Here is a 20,715-nt window from a genome sequence, read left to right on the forward strand (position 1 = left end):
TGAAAGCAACCTTGAGAATTCTACTACAGCTGAAGAATGCTATAGGGAAAGATCTCATATATCAAAATTTTAAAATTAAGGTCACCTTTAGGTTATGGGTACACTAGTATTGACTAGGTACGTCTACCATAGATAGGAGATCCACATCAAGCTATGTTCTTTCAATAATTTCGGAGATAACCTCCTAAAGTGCCAATAAAATTGTATTATGAGAAGCAAACTACCATGCATATGACCTCAAATCTAGTGTTCTATAGGAGAACAAAATAATATTGGCACTGCCTCAAAGAGAAAGAACAATTCAATGACGTTGTCACATAATTTGTTTGATAAGCTAGCAGATTTACTATATCCTTATTGAGAAATCCTAGATTTATAAAAAAACTAGATTTTTATTATATCTTTGAGCCAGATTAAGGGGAAGTGTTAGGGACAAAATAAAATACTAAGATCTATTGTAAATAACATATATTATAGGGACTAAAATGTAACATTAATGAATAATATATTTAGGTAGAACAGGGCTACCGAACAAATTTAGCTAAACTTTCCCCCTTCATTCAACTTATTTTGAATCTTTCAAGTAAAAACTAAGGTTCCATTTACTTGGGATGATTTTGGTGGTTTTTGTAGCAAGGGATCCAATTTCAAGGGAATCCAAGCAGAAATCCCTTAATTACTTGGGGTAAAACAGGTAGAGGAGGACCCTCTAATTGGAAATAATCAAATCTTTGCTATGTTTCCTTTTTCTCCCTTCCTTCCTTGAATCCACTATTTCCTTTCTCTTTAATTCCTTTCTTTCAATTTACATGTAACATGGCCTACAAGTAATGCATAAAGTCTCACTGCCATCTCACCCATATCAAGAAAGACATCACATTCCTTTCCATCGTAAGATAAGGAATGGCAAAGGATTGCCACATCATCACCTCACATCTATGGTCTCTTCTTCAGCACTTCCTTGAAACACCAATTCCGTACTTGTTTGAACTTTTTGAGAGTCAATACCAAGAACCACAGTTTTAACAGGAAATTGTAATAACTAATAATAAGCAATCAGTTAAGTCTTCCTTATTTAATAATTTTTCATGACAATAGTGGTTCGTACAAGTCAATCAGCTAACTGTAATAACCGGTCTACTACAGAAAAAAATTTATAACCAGAAAACATCATTAATCTGATATTATCTGTGGAAATCAGAAACGTAGGTGTCATGTCTATTTCAAAGTGCTTATCATCACAGAAAGAACACCCAGAAAAAAATAACAAAAAACAAACTATCTCCAGAAAGAGGTCTGTACAAGATATTTATCAACCCCACAAGGTCTTCAAATAATCCTACAGCTCAACTAGGAAAACATTCATACCTGAAAGCCACTAAGAATTGTTTCCATTTGTGATAGGATGATGTCACAATCACGAATTTGATCATGTAGTAAGACTAAGTTATCACTCTCAGCAATATAATCCTGAAACAACACAAAAGATACAAACAATTTAACTTAAGTAATGCAATCAGAAAAAAATTAGCAACTAAATGGCATAATTAATGCTACTGTTGCATATGTTGACTGTTAATGAAGACATTTATGATAACACAGTGGACAACACAAAAAATACAGGCAGAAATACGAGGGCTATGCAACCAGATTGTATGCAGTAAGGCACAAGGTAGCAAAGTCAGAATGCGACAACTAGTAAATCAACAGCTTCTATGCAGAATTAGGAGCTTTAAATTATTAGGAAAAAGAATACAAGATAATAGCATGGTTCTCAAACATTTAGGGACTCGAGCAAATTTTAACAATCCAGATAAACACCAGGAACTCAGAAAGATTGACAACCAACCAAATTGACATGAGCTCTATCAAATAAGCAAGCTCAATTCTCAAAATTCTCCCAAAAGAGAAAAAGAGAGAGGAGAGACACAAAAGAGACAGAAGATCTTCTTCTCCAGTTCAGTTAAGTCCTCCAGCTCAATGCTACCAGCAATTCCAGCACCTCCTCATTACACAGAGAAGGACGACACGAATGGATTGTGTGCTTTTCCTTCCACTGCAAGGAAAGTGCAACAGATGTAGGCTATATTATGATATAATGTGGTAAATGCATGCCTATCCAATGTCTATATTATGATATTATGTGAAAGGCACAATTCTTAGTGACATATATTCAAACTGTTGGTGACATTTGCACAAATTCAAATTCACTCTAGCTTAGTTTTCCATTAGAAGAAAGAAGATTATTATAGCAAAAAAACTACATTTACAATCCAGTAGATCTGAGCTCAAAAGGGACTGAAATACCTGAGGCCAAGCTGTATCACAAGAAAATTAGCCACAAAATCCACTGAAAACTTCCTTTTATCCATATTGAATAATGACATTCACAAAAGGGAGATGGTCCAAAGAAAGCAGAAAATAACGAAATTCAACCTCAAAAGCAGGTAGTTGAACAAGTATTATGCCAGGGCACTTTAATGAGAAAGGCCAACAAATGGAAGATTAGGTAATCAAGGATAGCTGCAGGTAGCAGAGTCATGAGAAACAATTAGTGATGAAAAATGGGGATGAACAAAGTGCTTTAAAATTGTAGCCTAATGTCACAAACGAATTTAGTTAGTCCAACAAAGTCCTGCTTATCAAATCCATACACCAACAACTCTATCAACATAATTACTTATTTACTTTGATACTACTCTCAGGCTAGACCATAGATATTATCAATATCCAACTTGTTACATAAACTAGAAAAAGCTCTTAAGCAAAAATATAATATAGGCAATATAAACTAAAAACATGGGCACGAAAATGAAAACACAAAGCAAAGCTTTGGAAATAATTGCATGCAGGAGCATGCAGTTGATGTTCCCTTCAATCTCAGATCAATGCACATCCAAAAAAATGCTTGTCCTCATACAGAGCATTATATAAGAAAGTGAATACAAAGAGAGAGGATTAAGTGAAACAAGGATGAAGAGAGATCAAAAGAATAAATCTCTCCAAGTGGGTTTTTACTAAAGTGACACAAAAGGAAAGGGATAGCTGACATGTAATTAACTAACAGAAAAGGATAAAACTCAAGGGGTCATCGAGGAAAGACGATACTTATCTTGGCCCTTTACTAGAAATAGCAGACTGAGAACAGGATTTTTATATGTCCATGTCTTAACTAGCAAGATTGAAAACACACATTGATGTTTTGCTAGAAACAGCAAACTGAGAATATTACATTTCTCTGTTAAGGTCTTTACTGGATAGAACAAGATGTACTGAAAAAAAAGGGAGCAAAACACTGTTGAGAAAAAAAACTGCAGTGCAGAAACACAATGAACAACATAAGGAAGACATCACCACAAACCCACCTTAGTGACACAACCTGAACAAGACAAGAAACTATTGAAAGAAAAAAGAAGCCATTGCTAGACCCATCAGCAAGCAAGCAACTGAAAAGGTAAGAAAGGGGAAGAAAGGATAATCTTGTTTGATCTAAACAATCGAGATGAATAAATTTGATTGAACATTGATGCTGGGATGATCTGAAAAAGGAAAGAAAGAGAAGGCATGAGATTGGAATCTAGAGTTCCAAGAAGAAATTGAATTCTGCAGGAAGAAAAACAAAGTTGGCTCCAATTTCTGCTAGGAACCAAGAGCAGATAGCACTGTGAATCTATGGGACTGTTGCAGCTGCCGAACATTAAGATGAGTAAGAGATGGGGAAGGAGATTCACAGATGAGGGAAACCAGAGGCAAATGTCTTCATGATATGATGGAAGGCAAGCAATTTAATGTGCAGAATTGATGTCAAGGTGGGGAATGTTGAACAGCATCATAGGTTGGGATGATGGAGTAATCATTCCCAGGGAAGTGTGAGGTTTAGAAGTAGGGAATGCAAGAGCCACTGGTGAGTGCTCTGGGAATGCCAACAGATCTGGTGTTCTGGAGACTGCAAGGACATGTGTTGGCATGCCAAAAAGCAGCATCAATGCAAGAAAGGCAGAGAAATGCTGAGAGAGCTCTAAGCACGATATCACACTAACTGATAAAGGCTGGCAGAGATGCAAGGCCTCCCAAGAGGCATTAAACATTGAGCTAATCCTGGATAGCGGCAGTGCATGGAAGTAGGCAATGTGGTGTCTGCACCGAGGAAGGCATAGGACTAACTCACCAGGAGGCCACATGTGCCATGAAGAGATGATTTCAGGGATTCACAAGGAGAGCGATGCCAACTTGTGAGCATGCAACACCATTGGCACGGTGCCTCCATGAAAGGATGAAAGTGGCAGTGGGCAGCATGCTTCACACAGATGAGAGAGGGAGAAGAGAAGAGTGTCTCGGATGAGGAGACACCACTTGCATTGGCTTCAACCTCTCCTAAGGGGAATACCTCTTTAGAAAACCCTAACCTTAAAAACCATATAAAATTTTATAGAAAAGAAAATATTATATTATACATATATATATATATAAACACACCGATATTAAACCCAATATAACCCTATTAGCCTATTACCTCTAACAATATCCATTCATCTTGGACCAATTTTGTGCAACCATGTCCAAGGTTCAAAATCTCAATCCGTTGTTTTGGTTTTTGATTAGAACGATACTATTTCAATATTATATAGACGTTTCGATGTATGGTGTCAGTAGTAAATTAGAGGTGGACGGAGGAAAGAAATAAAGAAGGAAAAGAAAAAGATAAACTATATGTTTTCCATCTAGAACACTATGATTTTGAGATTATCTTATATGGAGGCCAACTACAATATATATATATATATATATGCTCGTCGATGATACAACAACACAAGAGAGATTAGCTAGATGTAGAGTAGTATCGAGTTTTGATAATTTATCAGAACAATACGTTTCAACTATTTCGCCTAGCAAGGTACGAGATTTCAAACCATGACCATGTCTGTATATATTGAAACAATAAATAAGCTACATAAGACAATAGAAACACTATATCTAAGATACCAATATAGGACTAAACCCTCTACAGTAACCATATTAGCTCAATACCTTTAAAAATGACATTCATCTTGGACATATTACAACTAATAAATAAGACAATCTTACAAAGTAATTTTCTCGAAGCTCAATCTTCATCCCCTACACAGTCCTATAAATATTAAAGCGGAAAAGAGTTTATACAAGATGGGAAAGAAACCACCTTCTTATGTTGCCACTCTCAATACTATAGCCTAAGATAATATTTTCTTAACTACATCTCAACCTATTAGAGAAAATATGCACTTTCAATGTTGTCACTCTCAATGCTATAGCCTAAGATAATATTTTCTTAACAATGTCATTCATCTTGGGCAAATTTATATGCAACCATGTTTATATATATTGCAACTAATAAAAAAGATAAGTTAACAAAACAGTAATTTCCTCGAATTCAAGCTCAATCTGCATCCCCTACAGTCCTATAAATGTTAAAGCAGAAAAGATTTTTTATACAAGATGGAAATGAAACCTCCTTCTTATGTTGTCACTCTCAATGCAATAGCCTAAGATAATATTTTCTTAATTGTATCTCAGCCTATTAGAGAAAATATGTCAAACTTCCATTTACAAAATAAAAAAATATCATCCCTTACATATAGCAAGCCAAAAGTATAGTTTCTTTACATATATGAGCATTTATAATTTTTAATAAAATTCATGTTACTGATCTTCACCAAAAAAAAAAAAAAAATCCTAGCCAGATCATCATTTTTTTCAAATATTTCTTACTCCATAAAATTCAGTTTAAAAGTCACAAGGCTTATAAAGCTCTGCAAGCAAATATACCAACCTGAATCGAGTCCAATTCAACTTGGCGTACATTGTTCTCAACACCTTTTGTGTATTCTCGTAGTTTTGTGCCCTTAGAAAGTATATTGGCGACTTCCTGTAGAAGAGTCAATTATGAAGATAATTATATGTAGCTAAAGGAAAAAAGTAGAATTATAAATATTTAGCTAAAGGAAAAGGAAAGCACACAAACAAGAATAAATAAATTTAATTCATAAAATGAACAACTTGGAAAAAAAAGTAATGTTATTGATGACTACTATAATCTAGGTAATTGACCCTAATACAAACAAATGCTATACGGCCAGATAATAGACTAACATCCAGATTGCTGTAGAATTGACCACTCAATATATTTTTGCAAGTATATTCCAATTTGCTTTGAGGAAAGCGCATTTATTTGTCCAATTTCTTAATCGTCATGATTAAGGGTGGGCACAGGTCATTCTGGGACAGATTTTAAGAAAAAACCAAACTACTTTGATCAGGGAAAGAACTCAGAACCAGACCATAAAATAAAAATAGAATGAAAATAAAAGGATAAGATAAAAAAAAAAAAATCTCGATCTTTATATTTGGGGTCAGAGAAGATTTTAGGTTTTCCATTTTCCAGGTTTTATTGGGTTTTCCAAGATTTTATCAGGTTTTTCTGGTTTTTATACTACTGAATGAGCTTAAGGTTCTGCAAATATTATATTATAGCTTATGGGTAGATTATTATATTGACTATCAAATCTTTGTCTGCCTCTACCTATCTTAAGCTCATGTAGGTTTAACCTAGATATGTGCATTTGAACCAGCACCCTATTAGAGTATAGGGTTGCCCTGAGGGTTTAACTGGTAGCCGCATTCAAAACCGTGTTACATTACGTTTTATGAGTCTTCTCATTTAGTGGGCCACCGTTTCTCTAACAGTTGCTATCTTAAATTCAGGTATATATAAAGTGGCATCATGGTTTCAAAAATGTTTGGTAGCATCGGCCAAAGATTCATAAATCATTGTACATTATTTTTGATGACTCGCTTTTTGATAAATCTCATTCCCTTGAAGTGGTTCAAATTGGGATTTTAGGCTTATACAAGCCCAAACCTGAAATTAAACATGTCATAGCTGAAACGTGATTCAAATTGGGTTTTCGGGATCATGACAAGCATGTCAGCTTTGTGCCTACACCTCCTAACTACTATGTATTCAGAAAGTAAATATGCCCTTAGTGGATTCAGATTCATGTTAGATTCAGTATTTCAAATGCTACTTTGACTAAACTAAATGCCAGGCACAATCAAACATACATATGACATTTACTCTGTTGACAAAAAACACATAAGCAACGAAATTCAACTAGCATGAGGCAAACAACTGTAACTGAATCTTGATCTGGTTTTTGCATGTTTTTCTACTGTTTTTGCGAATATGTGTGTGTGTGTGTGTGTGAATACACTTTATGAACTTTTAGATAATTTTATTTGTAAAATCAAGTGTAAAAATGTTTTCGTATGAACAGGAAAGAGTTTGGAAACATAGCTTTTGATAACAAACACAATTGCATGTTCAACTGATATCCAAATTAAAATCGGGTCAACAACATAAGACAAAAGGATTATACACAGAATTACTTAACTTATACATTATAGAAAAAAAAAGAAACAACCAAGCTTTCTGCAAAAACAAAAAAAGATTAAAAAGGCTATGTAAAACTACAAACATTTTACAAAGCTCACAAATTTTTCTAATTCAACTACAAACATTTTACAAAAATCATGAATCACTAACAATCAAAGAAATATAGCAGCAGGCAGTACAATTGAGATGGCCCTAACAATTTATCATGTTTATAACAAATGTATAAATCATGATCTGGCTATCCTACAGCCCCATATTTCTAAGTATTTAATTCTTAAACTTTTAAGATAAAGGTGATAGTTACTTTGTCATTCTTGCATTCTTCAAGTTCTTCTTGCAATCCCTCCAAAGAAATATCATCACTGAACAAAGGAATAATTTAATCATAGAATGGAACTCCAATCAAGAGGAACAAGTTCAGGGTAAGCTTAACATGGAACACTATGATTTAATAAATGAAACATAGAACTCTAATAAAGAGGAACATGTTCAAAATAAGTATAACATAGTAGATCATAACTTACAAAATACACATACTCATGCTAGGCAGAAAATTAATTAATCAAAAACTACATATCACAAGGAAATTAGAATTGTGTGGTCGTGTGAGGAGTTTAGTACCAAATCAAACAGGTGGAATCAATTTCAACATTATAACCTTATCAGTTCATACACTACATTCAGCCTCATTGGTTCTATTCACAAGAATATGTGCAATCCTTTAACATCAAGGAAATATCTCCACTACTTTCTTCTAGAAGCCACAAGTTACTCAGCTTTTGAGTTCCTAACTTCAAATTTAAGAAAAAATCTGTCGAAGTTCAAAATTTCTCCTATTTCAGTCACTGGCTATGCTCTTTGACTGCTAACATTTTTTTCATCCATCTTTGAGTTCCTAGCTTCAGATAAGAGCAAAATTTGTAAAGTTAAAGATTTCCTATTCATTGTTGGCTATGCCATGCTAGTCCTAGTCCTAAACTTTTAATTATGTCCATTGAAAACTCTCAAAATGGTGTAATTCAAGAAAAAAGCAAAGCATTTAGATACTCAAACGATAATTAGAAAATGCAATAAAGAAACAATTAAGCAGATTAACTGAGCTGTAAAAAAAATGTATATATTAAGAAGATAGATGAAGATTGAGCAATCTATATATCTAATATACAAGCACCAAAGTGCATGGATGGTTATGTGAAAGACAAAGTGATTTTAAAGTAATTTGAAATAAGTTTTAAAATGACCAATATAGCTCACCATGTCTAGCATTCAAATACAATAAGTATGCTTTTAATTATTCTCAAAAGATGTCCAAGAAACATTCACATCCACCAAAAAAGTTATAGGTTTGAAATACTCTAACGAGATAAAGGATACTTAAAAAAGAACCTGCTTGCATCTTCATCTAAAGTCAACTCCCCAACAAACAGTCCCAAGTCAAATGTTTCTTTATCAGTGTCTTGCATCTTGACGCTTGTTTCAGCCTGCATATAAAGTTAGTCCAAAAAATTGAAACATGATCACGATGAGGTGTACAAATAGCTGCAAGATTAAGTTCCAAAGAGACTGACATGTGCCTGATTGACTGGCACGAGAATAACAGAAACAGAAAAGGAAAAAAAATAGTGAGGAGGAAATACAAAAACAAGTGTCCCTAAAATATATTTCATCCATTCCACCTGATAGATGGCCTACAGCCCATACTGAGCAGTGCAAGTCTCACACACTCACTCTTGCTCATCTATCTTAACTCTTCTCTTAGTCTACATACTAATCTACTCTCTTAATCTTTGTTAATTACCCTTTAAGTCACTCTTCTTGGAGGTATTTGAAGTTTGATATCTTCATTGTGTGAGTTTGTTCCAACAGTAATTAAACATCTATATTCTCAACATAAATCCCTAACATAGGTCACATCCAACAATCATAACCATCCAACAGTAATTAAATCATCAACCCACCAACTGATCAACCCTAATTCAACATTAATCACCCAAGAATCATCATCAATGCATCCAACCAAAGCTAACAACCCATTCAAACAGTAACCGGTTCCAGATTATCAAGATCACTAACCCCCGATACAAACCATATGAAGAAAGACCATAATCCAAGTCAAAAACTCACCTCAGATCTGATCTCCTTTGCCAAGTCTACTTGTTTTCCTTCTGGGTCACTATCAATATTAGTGTTGGTTGCTATTGGTGTCTTTATATCTTTTGAGTTTTCCATTCCAAATTTGGTTATTAATTCTTTAGCATACTTGGTTTGATAAATATAATTTTCATCCTTAGTTTGTTTTATTTGTAAACCTAAAAAGAAATGAAGTTCCCCTACCTAGCTCATTTCAAATTCACTTTTCATTAATTCCACAAATTCCTTTAAGTATTTTGTATTGGTTGATCCAAATATTATATCATCTACGTAAATTTGAGCTATGAAGAAGTCTTTTTCTAAGGTTTTTACAAATAAAGAGGGATCAATTTGTCCTTGTTGAAAGCCTTTGGATACTAAGTAGGTTGATAACCTTTCATACCATGCTCTAGGTGCTTGTTTTAGTCCATACAAGGCTTTCTTGAGTTTGAAGACATAATCAGGATGATCTTTGTCTTCAAACCCTGGTGGTTGACCTACATAGACTTCTTCCTTTATGAACCCGTTCAAGAATGTGGACTTTACGTCCATCTGGTAGAGCTTGAATCCTTTATGAGCCGCATAGGCTAACAACATTCTTATGGATTCAAGTCTAGCTACGGGTGCATAAGTCTCATCATAGTCTAATCCTTCAACTTGACTGAACCCTTTAGCTACTAACCTAGCTTTATTTCTTACTACCTCCCCTTTTTCATCTGTTTTGTTTCTGAAGACCCATTTGGTCTCTATTATGGATTTATTTTCAGGTTTGGGAACTAGATCCCACACCTGATTTCTTCTCAAATTGAGCTAGCTCTTCTTGCATAGCTATTATCCAGTCAGGGTCTGGTAGTGCTTCTTCTATTGTCTTTGGTTCAATCTTTGAAATCAGAGCTATCTGACTTAGGTTTCTATAAGATGACCTGGTTCGAACTCCTAAGGTTGGATCACCCAAAATTTGATCAGTTGGGTGACTAGCTCTTAGTCTTGGTGCTTGAGTAGTTTCTGGCTCAGTTAGGTTTGGGTCAGACCTATCTTCAGGATCTATATCCCTAGTACTTGGTTGTAAATCTTCTTCTTCTTGTTGATTTGATTCATTAGATTGAATATTAGGTTGATTGATTTGATTGTCATTAGGTTGATTGAGTTGATTAAGTTCATTAAGTTGATTATTATGAGAGAATTATCTTCATCAAATACTACATTTGTGGTTTCTTCAACTTTTAATGATTCTTTATTATATACTCTGTAAGCTCTACTTGTGGTTGAGTATCCTAGAAATATTCCTTGAGAGGTTTTAGAAGTAAATTTTCCTAGGTAGTCTTTTGTATTTAATATATGTACTTTGCACCCAAACACTTTTAAATAATTTAAATTAGGTATTTTATTATAATATATTTCATAGGATGTTTTATTGTGATTTTTATTAATTAATATTTGATTTTGTATATAGCAGGCTGTGCTTATTGCCTCAGCCCAAAATTTATTGGTTAAGTTATATTCATTTAACATTGTCCTAGCTGCTTCTTGTAGGGTTCTATTCTTTCTTTCTACTATTCCATTTTGTTGTGGGGTTCTAGGACATGAGAACTCATGGTGGTATCCATTATCTTGACAAAATTTAATAAATTTAGAATTTTTAAATTCACCACCATGATCACTACGTATTCTTTTAATTTTTATATCTTTTTTATTTTCTAATAATTTGCATAAATTTGTAAATTTATCAAATGTTTCATCTTTAGATTTTAAGGAATTTTACCCAAGTGAATCTAGAATAATCATCTATTATTACTAAGCAGTACAGGTTTTCGCTTAGTGACTTAGCCCCATGAGAATCAAAGAGGTCTAAGTGTAAAAGTTCAAGTATTGAGTTGGTTTGATTTTGATTGGTTGCCTTATGTGTTGACTTAGTTTGTTTACCTTGTTGGCAAGCATTACAAATTTCATTTTCTAGTGGTATTAACTTAGGTAGTCCTCTTACTAGGCCATTTTGACTTATCTTTGAGATAAGTCTAACATGAGTGTGACCCAATCTTTTGTGCCACAACTTAGTTTCCTCTTGTTGTGTTAATAAACACTTGGTTGAGGAGATGGGTAGGTCAATATTGTATATGTTATTCTTTCTAATTCCTTAAGTTTAATTTCTAGATTTTCTAAATTTTCAATTAAGCATTTGGTCTTAGTGAACCTAACTACATATCCAGAATCACACAATTGACTGATGCTTAATAAGTTAAATTTGAATTGTTCAACCAAAAGAACTTTCTTAATTATAAAGTTCGAGTCTAATTCAATGTTACCTGATCTGATTACCTTAAGTTTACCGTTGTTTCCAAAGGCAACGGATCCTAAGTCCTTGAACTTCAATTTGGTGAACTTCGATCGATCTCCAGTCATGTGTCTGGAACATCCACTATCCAACATCCATTGATCCAAGTCCTTGTGTTCCTACACAAAAGATGCTTGGTTTGGATCTATTGTGGATTTAGAGATAGTTGGTTCTTTCCTAATTTTTCATCTCACCCATTTCTAGATGATCACACAGTTAATCCTATGAGTTGTGTGAGATGATTTTTCAATTTTATCTTATTTAATTAATTTATCGTTATCTATTATTTGATTAACCTTGGGTTAGATTCAAGTTTAACCGTTCGACTCTCTAAACATACATTTCAAGAGTCAGCTTCCAGGCGGTGGCGAGGCACAGGGGCCTTCTTGGTTATCAGAACAACGACCACTTTCTAAGACAAAGCTGATTCAGGAAATTATATGCTTAGCTAATCTAGGGAAAAACTTTGGTCTAACTAGTCTAGGATGTGGCGAGGTAGCTTCGGCTAGTTCGACTTAGCTAAGCAGACCAAGTAAGGTACTCCTTACCCCACTTGACTACTTAAACTAGGATTTTCCTAACGTACTATCATCTCGCCCCACCCTGGTACTATGTTGGGCAAGAATTAATCAAATATTTGTCCTTACCTAGCCTAGGTTGATCTAATGCAAGAAATAAATAAAAAAATAAAAAATAAAAAAAGGCAATCAATTAGGTAAGGTTTTAGGTCCCCCTGGATCACGACCCCTGTTGGGTCTGATCAAATAATGTATTTGATCCTTGGGGACCCAGAATTGGTTCGATCCAACTGGATTTGTCAGTTTAGATTTTGGAACTCATGCTTGGACTCTTGGTTTCTTGGGTCTGTGCAGTAATGTCATGAATGCTCTATTTTTTGCTTTATGTCCAATACCAGATCGATTGTATCCAACCCTTTGGTTTCCAAGTATCATATCAAGATACTTAGAAACCTGAGGTGAATTTTTCAAGCGATCTTTTTAGATCGTCAACTTGAAGTTTCAATTGAGAATTTTCTTCCTCAAGTTGAACTTGAGTTGAATCCTCAATTTGAGTGACTTCGGTTGACGATAGAGTTGACTTTCTCCTTGAGGAGAGCTACCTCCTCTTGGAGCGATTCAACTAAGGCATTGGACTTGATTAATTTCTTTGTTAAACTAAAAATAATGGAATATAACTTTTCAGAACTTACAGCAGTATTGGAACCTTCGAAAACGAATGTGGATCCGTGGCTTGAAGCTTGAGTCGGTGTCTGACTCGCTGTCGGTCTCCGTTGGTTCATCCCGTGCCGGAAGTGCAGGAAGCTCGTCGTAGGTTCTTCATCTGACTCTTCTGATGATGATTCGTCCCACGTTGTTTTTAGTGTCTTCTTTCTTGATTTGTTCCTCCTTTTGATTTGGGCACTCTGATTTAAAGTGACCTTTCTCCTTGCACCCGTAGCAAGTGAGCTCCGTTTTGCTGGTTGAAGGTTTGTTGGAATTTGACTTTTTGTACCATCTTCTTCACCTCTGATTTCTTTATTCCATGCTTCTTTTGCAGCATCTTTCGAACCAAGTTCACCAGTTCTGTTGTAACCTCGTCGTTGCTCTTGGAGTCTGATGAGTACATAAAATTCTTCTTCTGTCACCTTTTTGGATTTCTTTTCTTTGGATGTCCTGCAATAAGAGCTACACCTTTCTCTTCCACTTTGGCATTAGTCTATTCATGCAATTCAAACTCTGAAAATAATTCATCTAGTTTAATTTTGGAAAGGTCCCTGGAGACCTTGTAAGCATCCACCATAGATGCCCACAAAGTGTTCCTTGGGAACGCTTTCAAAGCGTACCTTATGACATCTCGATTCTCAATGGGTTGTCCGATTGCATGAAGGTCATTCAGTATATCTTGGATCTTTGTGTGAAGCGCTTGCTGATTCTCCTTCCATCATTTTGATGTTGTACAATTTGTTCATGAGCAGATATCTCTGACCTTTATGCTGACAATTCTTTGTATCCGAGGTGCTATGAAAATGTTCAACTTGGTCACATAGAGTTGGGTTGTCCTCTGAGGTCCTTGGTCGCACATTTGTAAGAGGTAAACCATCATTGTCTGGGATTGTGAATCATGTCTGTATGATGATCCACATTTCCACTTGTGTCTTCAGGTGGTACTTCATTCTACCTTTCCAGTAGATGAAGTCCTCCCCAGAGAACAGAAGTGGTCTTGCGGTACTGAATCCTTTCTGATGGGCCATTTGATTCTAACACACAGAAAGAATAACAAAACTGTTCCAAGACTTGGTCTTGGATTAACAGTGCGAGAGAAAATAAAATATCTTTAAAAAAATTTAAAAAATTTTGAAAAACCTGCTTGACTAGTGGTTGCACTGTGTTTGAGCACCCTTTGCTCTGATATCAATTGTAGGATCGAAGAGACGCTAGAAGGGGTGAATAGCGCTATCAATAGCGTTTTCATTTTTTGTAAATTCGATTACGTAAATTCGATAGAGTGAAGTAACGTTGCAGCGGAAATATCAAACATAAAGACACACAAAAGACACAAGTATTTTTTACTTGGTTCACAGCCACAAATTGCTACTCCAAGGCTCACGATCGTTTGATCATTTACATTGGACAATCCACTAAGTAACTCCTTCTTACGAAAGGGAGTTTAACGATTACAAAATATCATAACGATAAAAAAATAAGTACAGAATTGAATGAGTATTACCGAAGTAGAAGATTTGCAGACTTTTCGTGCAGCACTCCGACGTTACGACGACGTTCCTGGGTGTTCCTTCGTGCGTAGACAATAGTCGATTGTCTCTTAGTTGATATTCTGAGGGATCTCCCTTGAACCTCTTATATTGGGTTTTTCGGGCACCTAAAAACTTTTATAGGCGCCTCCACGATGCCCCCCAATCCACCATTGACGGTGCTGACTCGACACTTCCAACCGTTTATATCCCTTTCCGGGTGTCTGTATGTTGATATGGAGGTTCTGGATGAACTTTGACTTTCGCAACTCTTATCTGAATCTGGGCGTCTAGTACCACTATGGGCATCTGAAAGATGAGGTGTCTCGACCACTAGGACTCTGCTTAATTACCTCATTGCTTCATTGGCCTGGTTCCGCTGATGTCCAGGCGCCTGAACCAAATCCGTACGCTTGGACTCCAGTCACCTGGATTCCAGATAAGGGCGCCTGGAATCAAAGTTTCCACCCCTCCTTTCCTGCATTACAAGTTATCACAAAACAAATATAATAGGAAGGAATTAAACAGTTTTTGAACTGTTTATGGTCTTAACTTTAGATTTCAGTGAAATCCTAGGTTAGATCGACGCCTACTATTCCCACACTAGAAACGTGCCTCCACTCCACTTGGGAAAGTGTACCTGTTTACCAACAAGTCCTCCAAACTTGTTGAACTTTCTGCTTAACTTCGATCCTCAACTCCCAAGATTTGCTACTAGACATTTGGTCTACCTGACCTGCCTAGATTTTCCGCCAAATATTTGGTCCACCTAACCTATCTGAACTTCCACCGCCATGCATTTGGTCCACCTGACTTGTCTATACTTTCACTTGGTGCACTTGATCCGCCAAGACTTCTGCCTAGTCCTCCAGACCAGGACTTCCGCTGTCTAGCCTACGGCCAGAACTTTCTATTGCCTAGTTTCCACTAGGATTTGTCTGTGCCTAACCTCAACTAGGACTTTCCTATGCTCCCTGCACACTTAGATCAATACGTTATAAATCACCACACACTTAACTTGAACCTTTTGTTATCATCAAAACTAAAGTTTGATCATCTAGTGCTCCTTACACCAATAATCATTAAGTAGTTTATTTGGATGGAAGCATATTTATAATGCCAATTTACTAAATAGTGTTCCTAAACTTTGTACTCTAAATTTTTGTATTTACCAAAATATATATCTATTTCCTATTATATTCTTCTTTTATTTGTAGTCGACTATTAGTTGGCTATTAAATTTTTTATGCTCTAATCTTTATCTGTGAACTCCAATCAACTATGTCAGTGGCCTATAAAAAATCTATAACAGTAAAAAGTGTATGAGCTTGATCAAAACTCATTGATGACTTTAAAAATATCAAAATTATTTTAAACAAAATGATTATATTTTTAGAAGCCTCTTGAGTGTAGCAATGCCCTTAGACTTGACTTCCATAGCTTAGATTTAGGTTTTTAAAATCTGTATAGTCTTGAGATAATTTGACATAAGTTCATTAAAAGACCTAGATCTACTCACTTATCAAAACTATCAAAGGTTTCTTGAAACTCCTTTAATTCATACCATGTTAAGCTTTTGAAATTCTAAACATTGTAGATCCATTAGTAAATTTTTGATTAAAATTCATTGAAGGTCTTAGGCACCTCATAAATCCTTCAAACTAAATTCGTTGTATTCCTTACATATTCTTGAGTATAATCATATCCTCAGACTTAGATTTCGCATGCCAAATCAAGAGCTGTGGATTTTTGAAATTTTCACAGTAGACAATTTAATATAAACTCATTAAAAGACTTGGTTTATCATACTCATTGATCAACACCATAAAAAGATTCTTAGGACTCCTCTAGTTCTGACTATGTCAAATTTTAAAATTTTGGACACTATAAGATTATTAGTAAATTTTAATCAAAATTCACTAATGTTCTTAAGCATCTGAAACACTTCAACTCAAATTCATTGCACTCTTTATATCCTTCTGAGTGTAATCATGCTCTCAAATCTAGATTTCATAGCTTAGATAGAAAGTTGTGGGTTTTAAATTTTTTATAATCTTAAAATAATTTAACACAAACTCATTAAAAAATTTAGGCCAGTCATATATACTCACCAACACTACCAAAAGATTTCTAGTACTCTCATGGTTAAAAATCATGCCAAGATTTTAAAATTCTAGATACTATAAAACCATCAACGAATTTTTACCAAAATTCATTAATAACTTTAGGCACATCTGAAACACTTCAAATCAAGTTCATTACACTCACTACAAGAAAATCGGGTTTTAACAACACTGAAAAGACATCGATTTTATGCCAAAACCGATGTCTTTTACTTTTTTACAACGGTTTTAACAAAAATCGATGTCTTTAGGAGGTTGATTGGAGACTACGACAACGGTTTTTGGAGGTTACAACAACGGTTTTAAAACCGTTGTCTATGTCCGTTATTTTGGGACTATAACAACGGTTTTTGAAGACTACGACAACGGTTTGAAAATCGTTGTCTATGTGGAACAACAACAACGGTTTTGGAAGCTACAACAACGGTTTTAAAACCATTGTATATTTTTGCTTTTTTCTTTCCCTCTCTCCCCCAAGTATTTTTACATAACCCCGACTTGCGCTTCCCACTCCTGCTATCATCCCTTCGTTTATCACTCTGCGTTCTAGGCTTTTAGGTTTCTTTCATATCGACGCCCGCCCACATCGGAAACTCCATCCAAGCATCGATGGTCATGGCGGTGGCTTCTCAAACTGGGATTTCGCCATATCTGTACCCCGGAGAGGAAGATCTGCCCTACGAGGAGGAGATCCTCCGCAACCCCTTCGGTCTGAAGCTGTGGTGGCGCTACCTCATCGCTCGCGCCTCCTCGCCCTTCCGGGGTTGTGCTGTCATCTACGAACGCGCGCTCAAGGCCTTACTTGGAAGCTACAAACTGTGGCATGCATACCTCCCGCGAGCGCCTCGAAGCAGTACGTGGCCGCCCCATCAACAACCCGGCATTCGACCTTCTCAACAACACATTTGAGCGGACCCTTGTGACGATGCACAAGATGCCCCGCATCTGGCTCATGTACCTCACCTCTCTCTCGGAGCAGCGGCTCCTCACCAGCGCTCGTCGGACGTTCGATCGTGCCTTACGCTCCCTCCCTGTCACCCAGCACGATCGCATCTGGGAGCCCTATCTCACCCTTGTCTCCCTCCCCGATGTTCCCGTGGATACCTCCCTACGCGTCTTCCGCCGGTACCTCTTGTTTGATCCTTCCAACATCGACCATTTCATCAATGTTTTTCTTATCGCCTCGAAGCGCTGGCAGGAAGCCGCAGAGCGTATTGCTGGTGTACACAAGGTCATAGGAAAAATGCTATCTTCATGTATCTGATGCTTCTGATGCAGGTACATTTTGCAGCATGCATCAAGGGAAGCACTATTCTCTCATTTTACAAAGTGTGGTTCCATTGTTAAAGTTACCTTGCTAACTGATGCGCTAACTAACCATCCAAAAGGGTAAAACCTTTGCATTTTTTATTCCTGTTCTAAAAAGATCTTCATCTTCTATCAATCAATTCTTCACTTGCATTTGCTTCATTCTTACTATCAGGAATACATTCTTTTTTGAATAAGTTACACTCTGTTGCCTTTATGCTTGACAGAGTAATGTTATCTTTCAAGATTCAGATAAATTGTCTGATGTATCCCTCATTTTCTTTCCTTTACAAATTTTTGCTGTAGAACCGTATCAAAATGCTACTGACGAAAATTTTCTCTTCTTGTTTAAGTTGGGTACTGGCCTGTGTATCATGATATAAAAAAGAAATCCATCTTTGGTGGCCTCATTCACATTCTTGTCATGTGGGTATCTGTTTAGCTCATATCAAGAGGTTAGTCTCTGTTGGCTTAAGGTGTTGTGTACCATTTTTTTTACCGTTGTTTCAGTAAGTTTATTATGTGCATTCTTCATCTTTGCTAGGTCAAATCAGTAGTATTGAATACGTTAAACAGAGCAAGATTTGCTGTGGCAGTGGATTCCTTCATCAAGACCGGTACGAGAAGCAAGATATCTATAGTTTAAATGCATTTTTGTTTGCACCAAGATATCATGAAGTACTTTGATGCTACGTTTCTGATCAACTTTAGCTAGTAAATAGGATGTCTACCCTCATTTGATGGATCTATTAGGCAGGCAAACGGAGAAAAGTTTGAAAGAGTAGTGTGTATAATAGATATTTACTGCTGTTATAATAAAATCAAATAAACTAGTAATGGTGTTGATCGATAATAATGATATGGTTTTTCCTTTTTAGAAAAGGAAAGAAAATGGAAAGAAGGAAACTCAAATATGGCCATATTTTCTTCTAAGCAGTTTTTTCTGCATCAAGTTGTGTTAGTCCAAATTACCTAGGGTTGGCTATATGGATACGACATTATATACTATGCAAGCCTATGCCACTAGAAATATTAATCTCTTAACTAGTGTATCTTTTATCCCTCACACTTCCAATTCTATCCAATTTAAGCATGATTTGCTAGTTTTATTTCATTTCTATTACTCTGACTACTCAGTGACATTCGACTATCTTTGGAGTAGATTTTTGTATATATAATATCCTCTTCTGTAACCTCTATTAACAATGCTTGAAATTTTCTAGGGCATGTTCCATCATTAAGGGAAGGATATGCAACAAGTGGAAAAGGATATGCAAAAGCTCCGGTCAAAACAGGCAGATTTGAATAACTCAAAATCCAAGTTACCATCAGGTTATTAATGCATTATGAAATGCCTTTCATTAAAACCTTGAAATAACATGTATGGTTTGTTTTTCAGACACAGTAAGCTGTAGGTACTTGTAATTATTAGCTCATATTTTATATTGCAGTAGGTTAGTCATTATTCTCATTAATGTTTCTCTGTTCGTTATGTGGATTTACTGGCAAGATTTGTTGCTGGTCAAGAGGAAGTCTTAATATCAGTAGTTATTTTGTTTAGGTATTGATACATCATCATCAGAGTATGTTTTTCTCTATGAATGCAGGTTGCACCTCATTTCTTCTGTACTGTTGTAGTCATACTTGTCTGTGGTTGTATGAATACATGGATAGATCTGTGATAAAACTCAGCAAGCATAGTCCAAGTGAACATTGTAAGTATTTTTATTGATATTTTACATAATTTACTGACTTTCCTGTTCATTATTTCTTGGTTGTAGGCACACTTCAATGATATGGTACCAGTGAATAATCTTAGTTTCGTTTCTTTGAAGCTAGGCTACTTCGAAAGAGCAAGAATGAAGTTGTGCCAGAGAACAAGGATGATGGTGATTCAGATGAGGACAAAGAGGATGATGATGAACAAGATGGCGAAGACCAGGAAGAGGACGATGGGGCTGAAGGTGATCCTTCTGGGGATGAAAACGCTGAGGGAATGTGTAATATATTGTAAGAAGAATATTTGTGTTAGTTACTTTTGGTTATTTGTAAATATTGAGGTGATTAAATATATCGGTGCTTTGCTATTTGTGATTTGTTGGGTGAATTTATAATATTATGATAATTTTGTACTCTTGCTCGATTATAATTTACAAACAACATAAAAAAAGTGTTATTACAACAGTTTTAAATTCAATGATATCGGTTTGGAAGCGTTGTCGTTAAGTGATATTACATCGGTGGAAAACCATTGCTAAAATTGATGTTAAACAGATATTACATCGGTTTTACACCGTTGCACAACCGATGTCGTTGAGTGATATTACATCGATCGAAAATCGTTGCTAAATTTGATGTTAAACAGATATTACATCGATTTTACACCGTTGCATAACCAATGTCTTTGAGTGATACTACATCGGTACTACATCGGTTACAAACCGATGTTGTTAATTGATACTACATCGGTTACAAACCGATGTCTAAAATATCAGACCTTTTACATCGCCTTCGACATCGGTCGATTTTCTCATAGACATCGGTGGAAAACCGATATCTATGACTGCTTTTCTTGTAGTGACTCCTTGCATCCTCTTAAATGTAACTATGCCCTTAAACATTGATTTCATAGTCTAAA

General features: G+C 35.7%; 1 protein-coding gene and 1 long non-coding RNA gene across 2 annotated transcripts in view; one reads left to right on the top strand and one right to left on the bottom strand.

Moving 5' to 3' along the window:
* Nucleotides 1-8,919, bottom strand: part of LOC141838852 (vacuolar protein sorting-associated protein 52 A) — a 44,258-nt gene extending 35,339 nt beyond the window's left edge. Inside the window, exons 1-4 of the mRNA XM_074726450.1 lie at nucleotides 8,819-8,919; nucleotides 7,737-7,794; nucleotides 5,810-5,905; nucleotides 1,369-1,470 (exon numbers count right to left, since the gene is read on the bottom strand). Coding sequence (XP_074582551.1) covers nucleotides 1,369-1,470; nucleotides 5,810-5,905; nucleotides 7,737-7,794; nucleotides 8,819-8,919 — 357 coding nt within the window. The remainder of the gene's footprint in view (nucleotides 1-1,368; nucleotides 1,471-5,809; nucleotides 5,906-7,736; nucleotides 7,795-8,818) is intronic.
* Nucleotides 8,920-19,215: 10,296 nt separating this feature from the next.
* On the top strand, nucleotides 19,216-20,166 carry LOC141837102 (uncharacterized). The gene is made up of 2 exons (XR_012602522.1): nucleotides 19,216-19,409; nucleotides 19,859-20,166. It is a non-coding gene; the product is annotated as an uncharacterized LOC141837102 (long non-coding RNA).
* The last annotated feature ends 549 nt before the right edge of the window (nucleotides 20,167-20,715 follow it).

Source organism: Curcuma longa, chromosome 11 (genome assembly GCF_044706935.1).
Source record: "Curcuma longa cultivar G26 ecotype Majalengka, Jawa Barat chromosome 11, ITB_CL_G26_1.1, whole genome shotgun sequence".
Lineage (NCBI taxonomy): Eukaryota > Viridiplantae > Streptophyta > Magnoliopsida > Zingiberales > Zingiberaceae > Curcuma > Curcuma longa.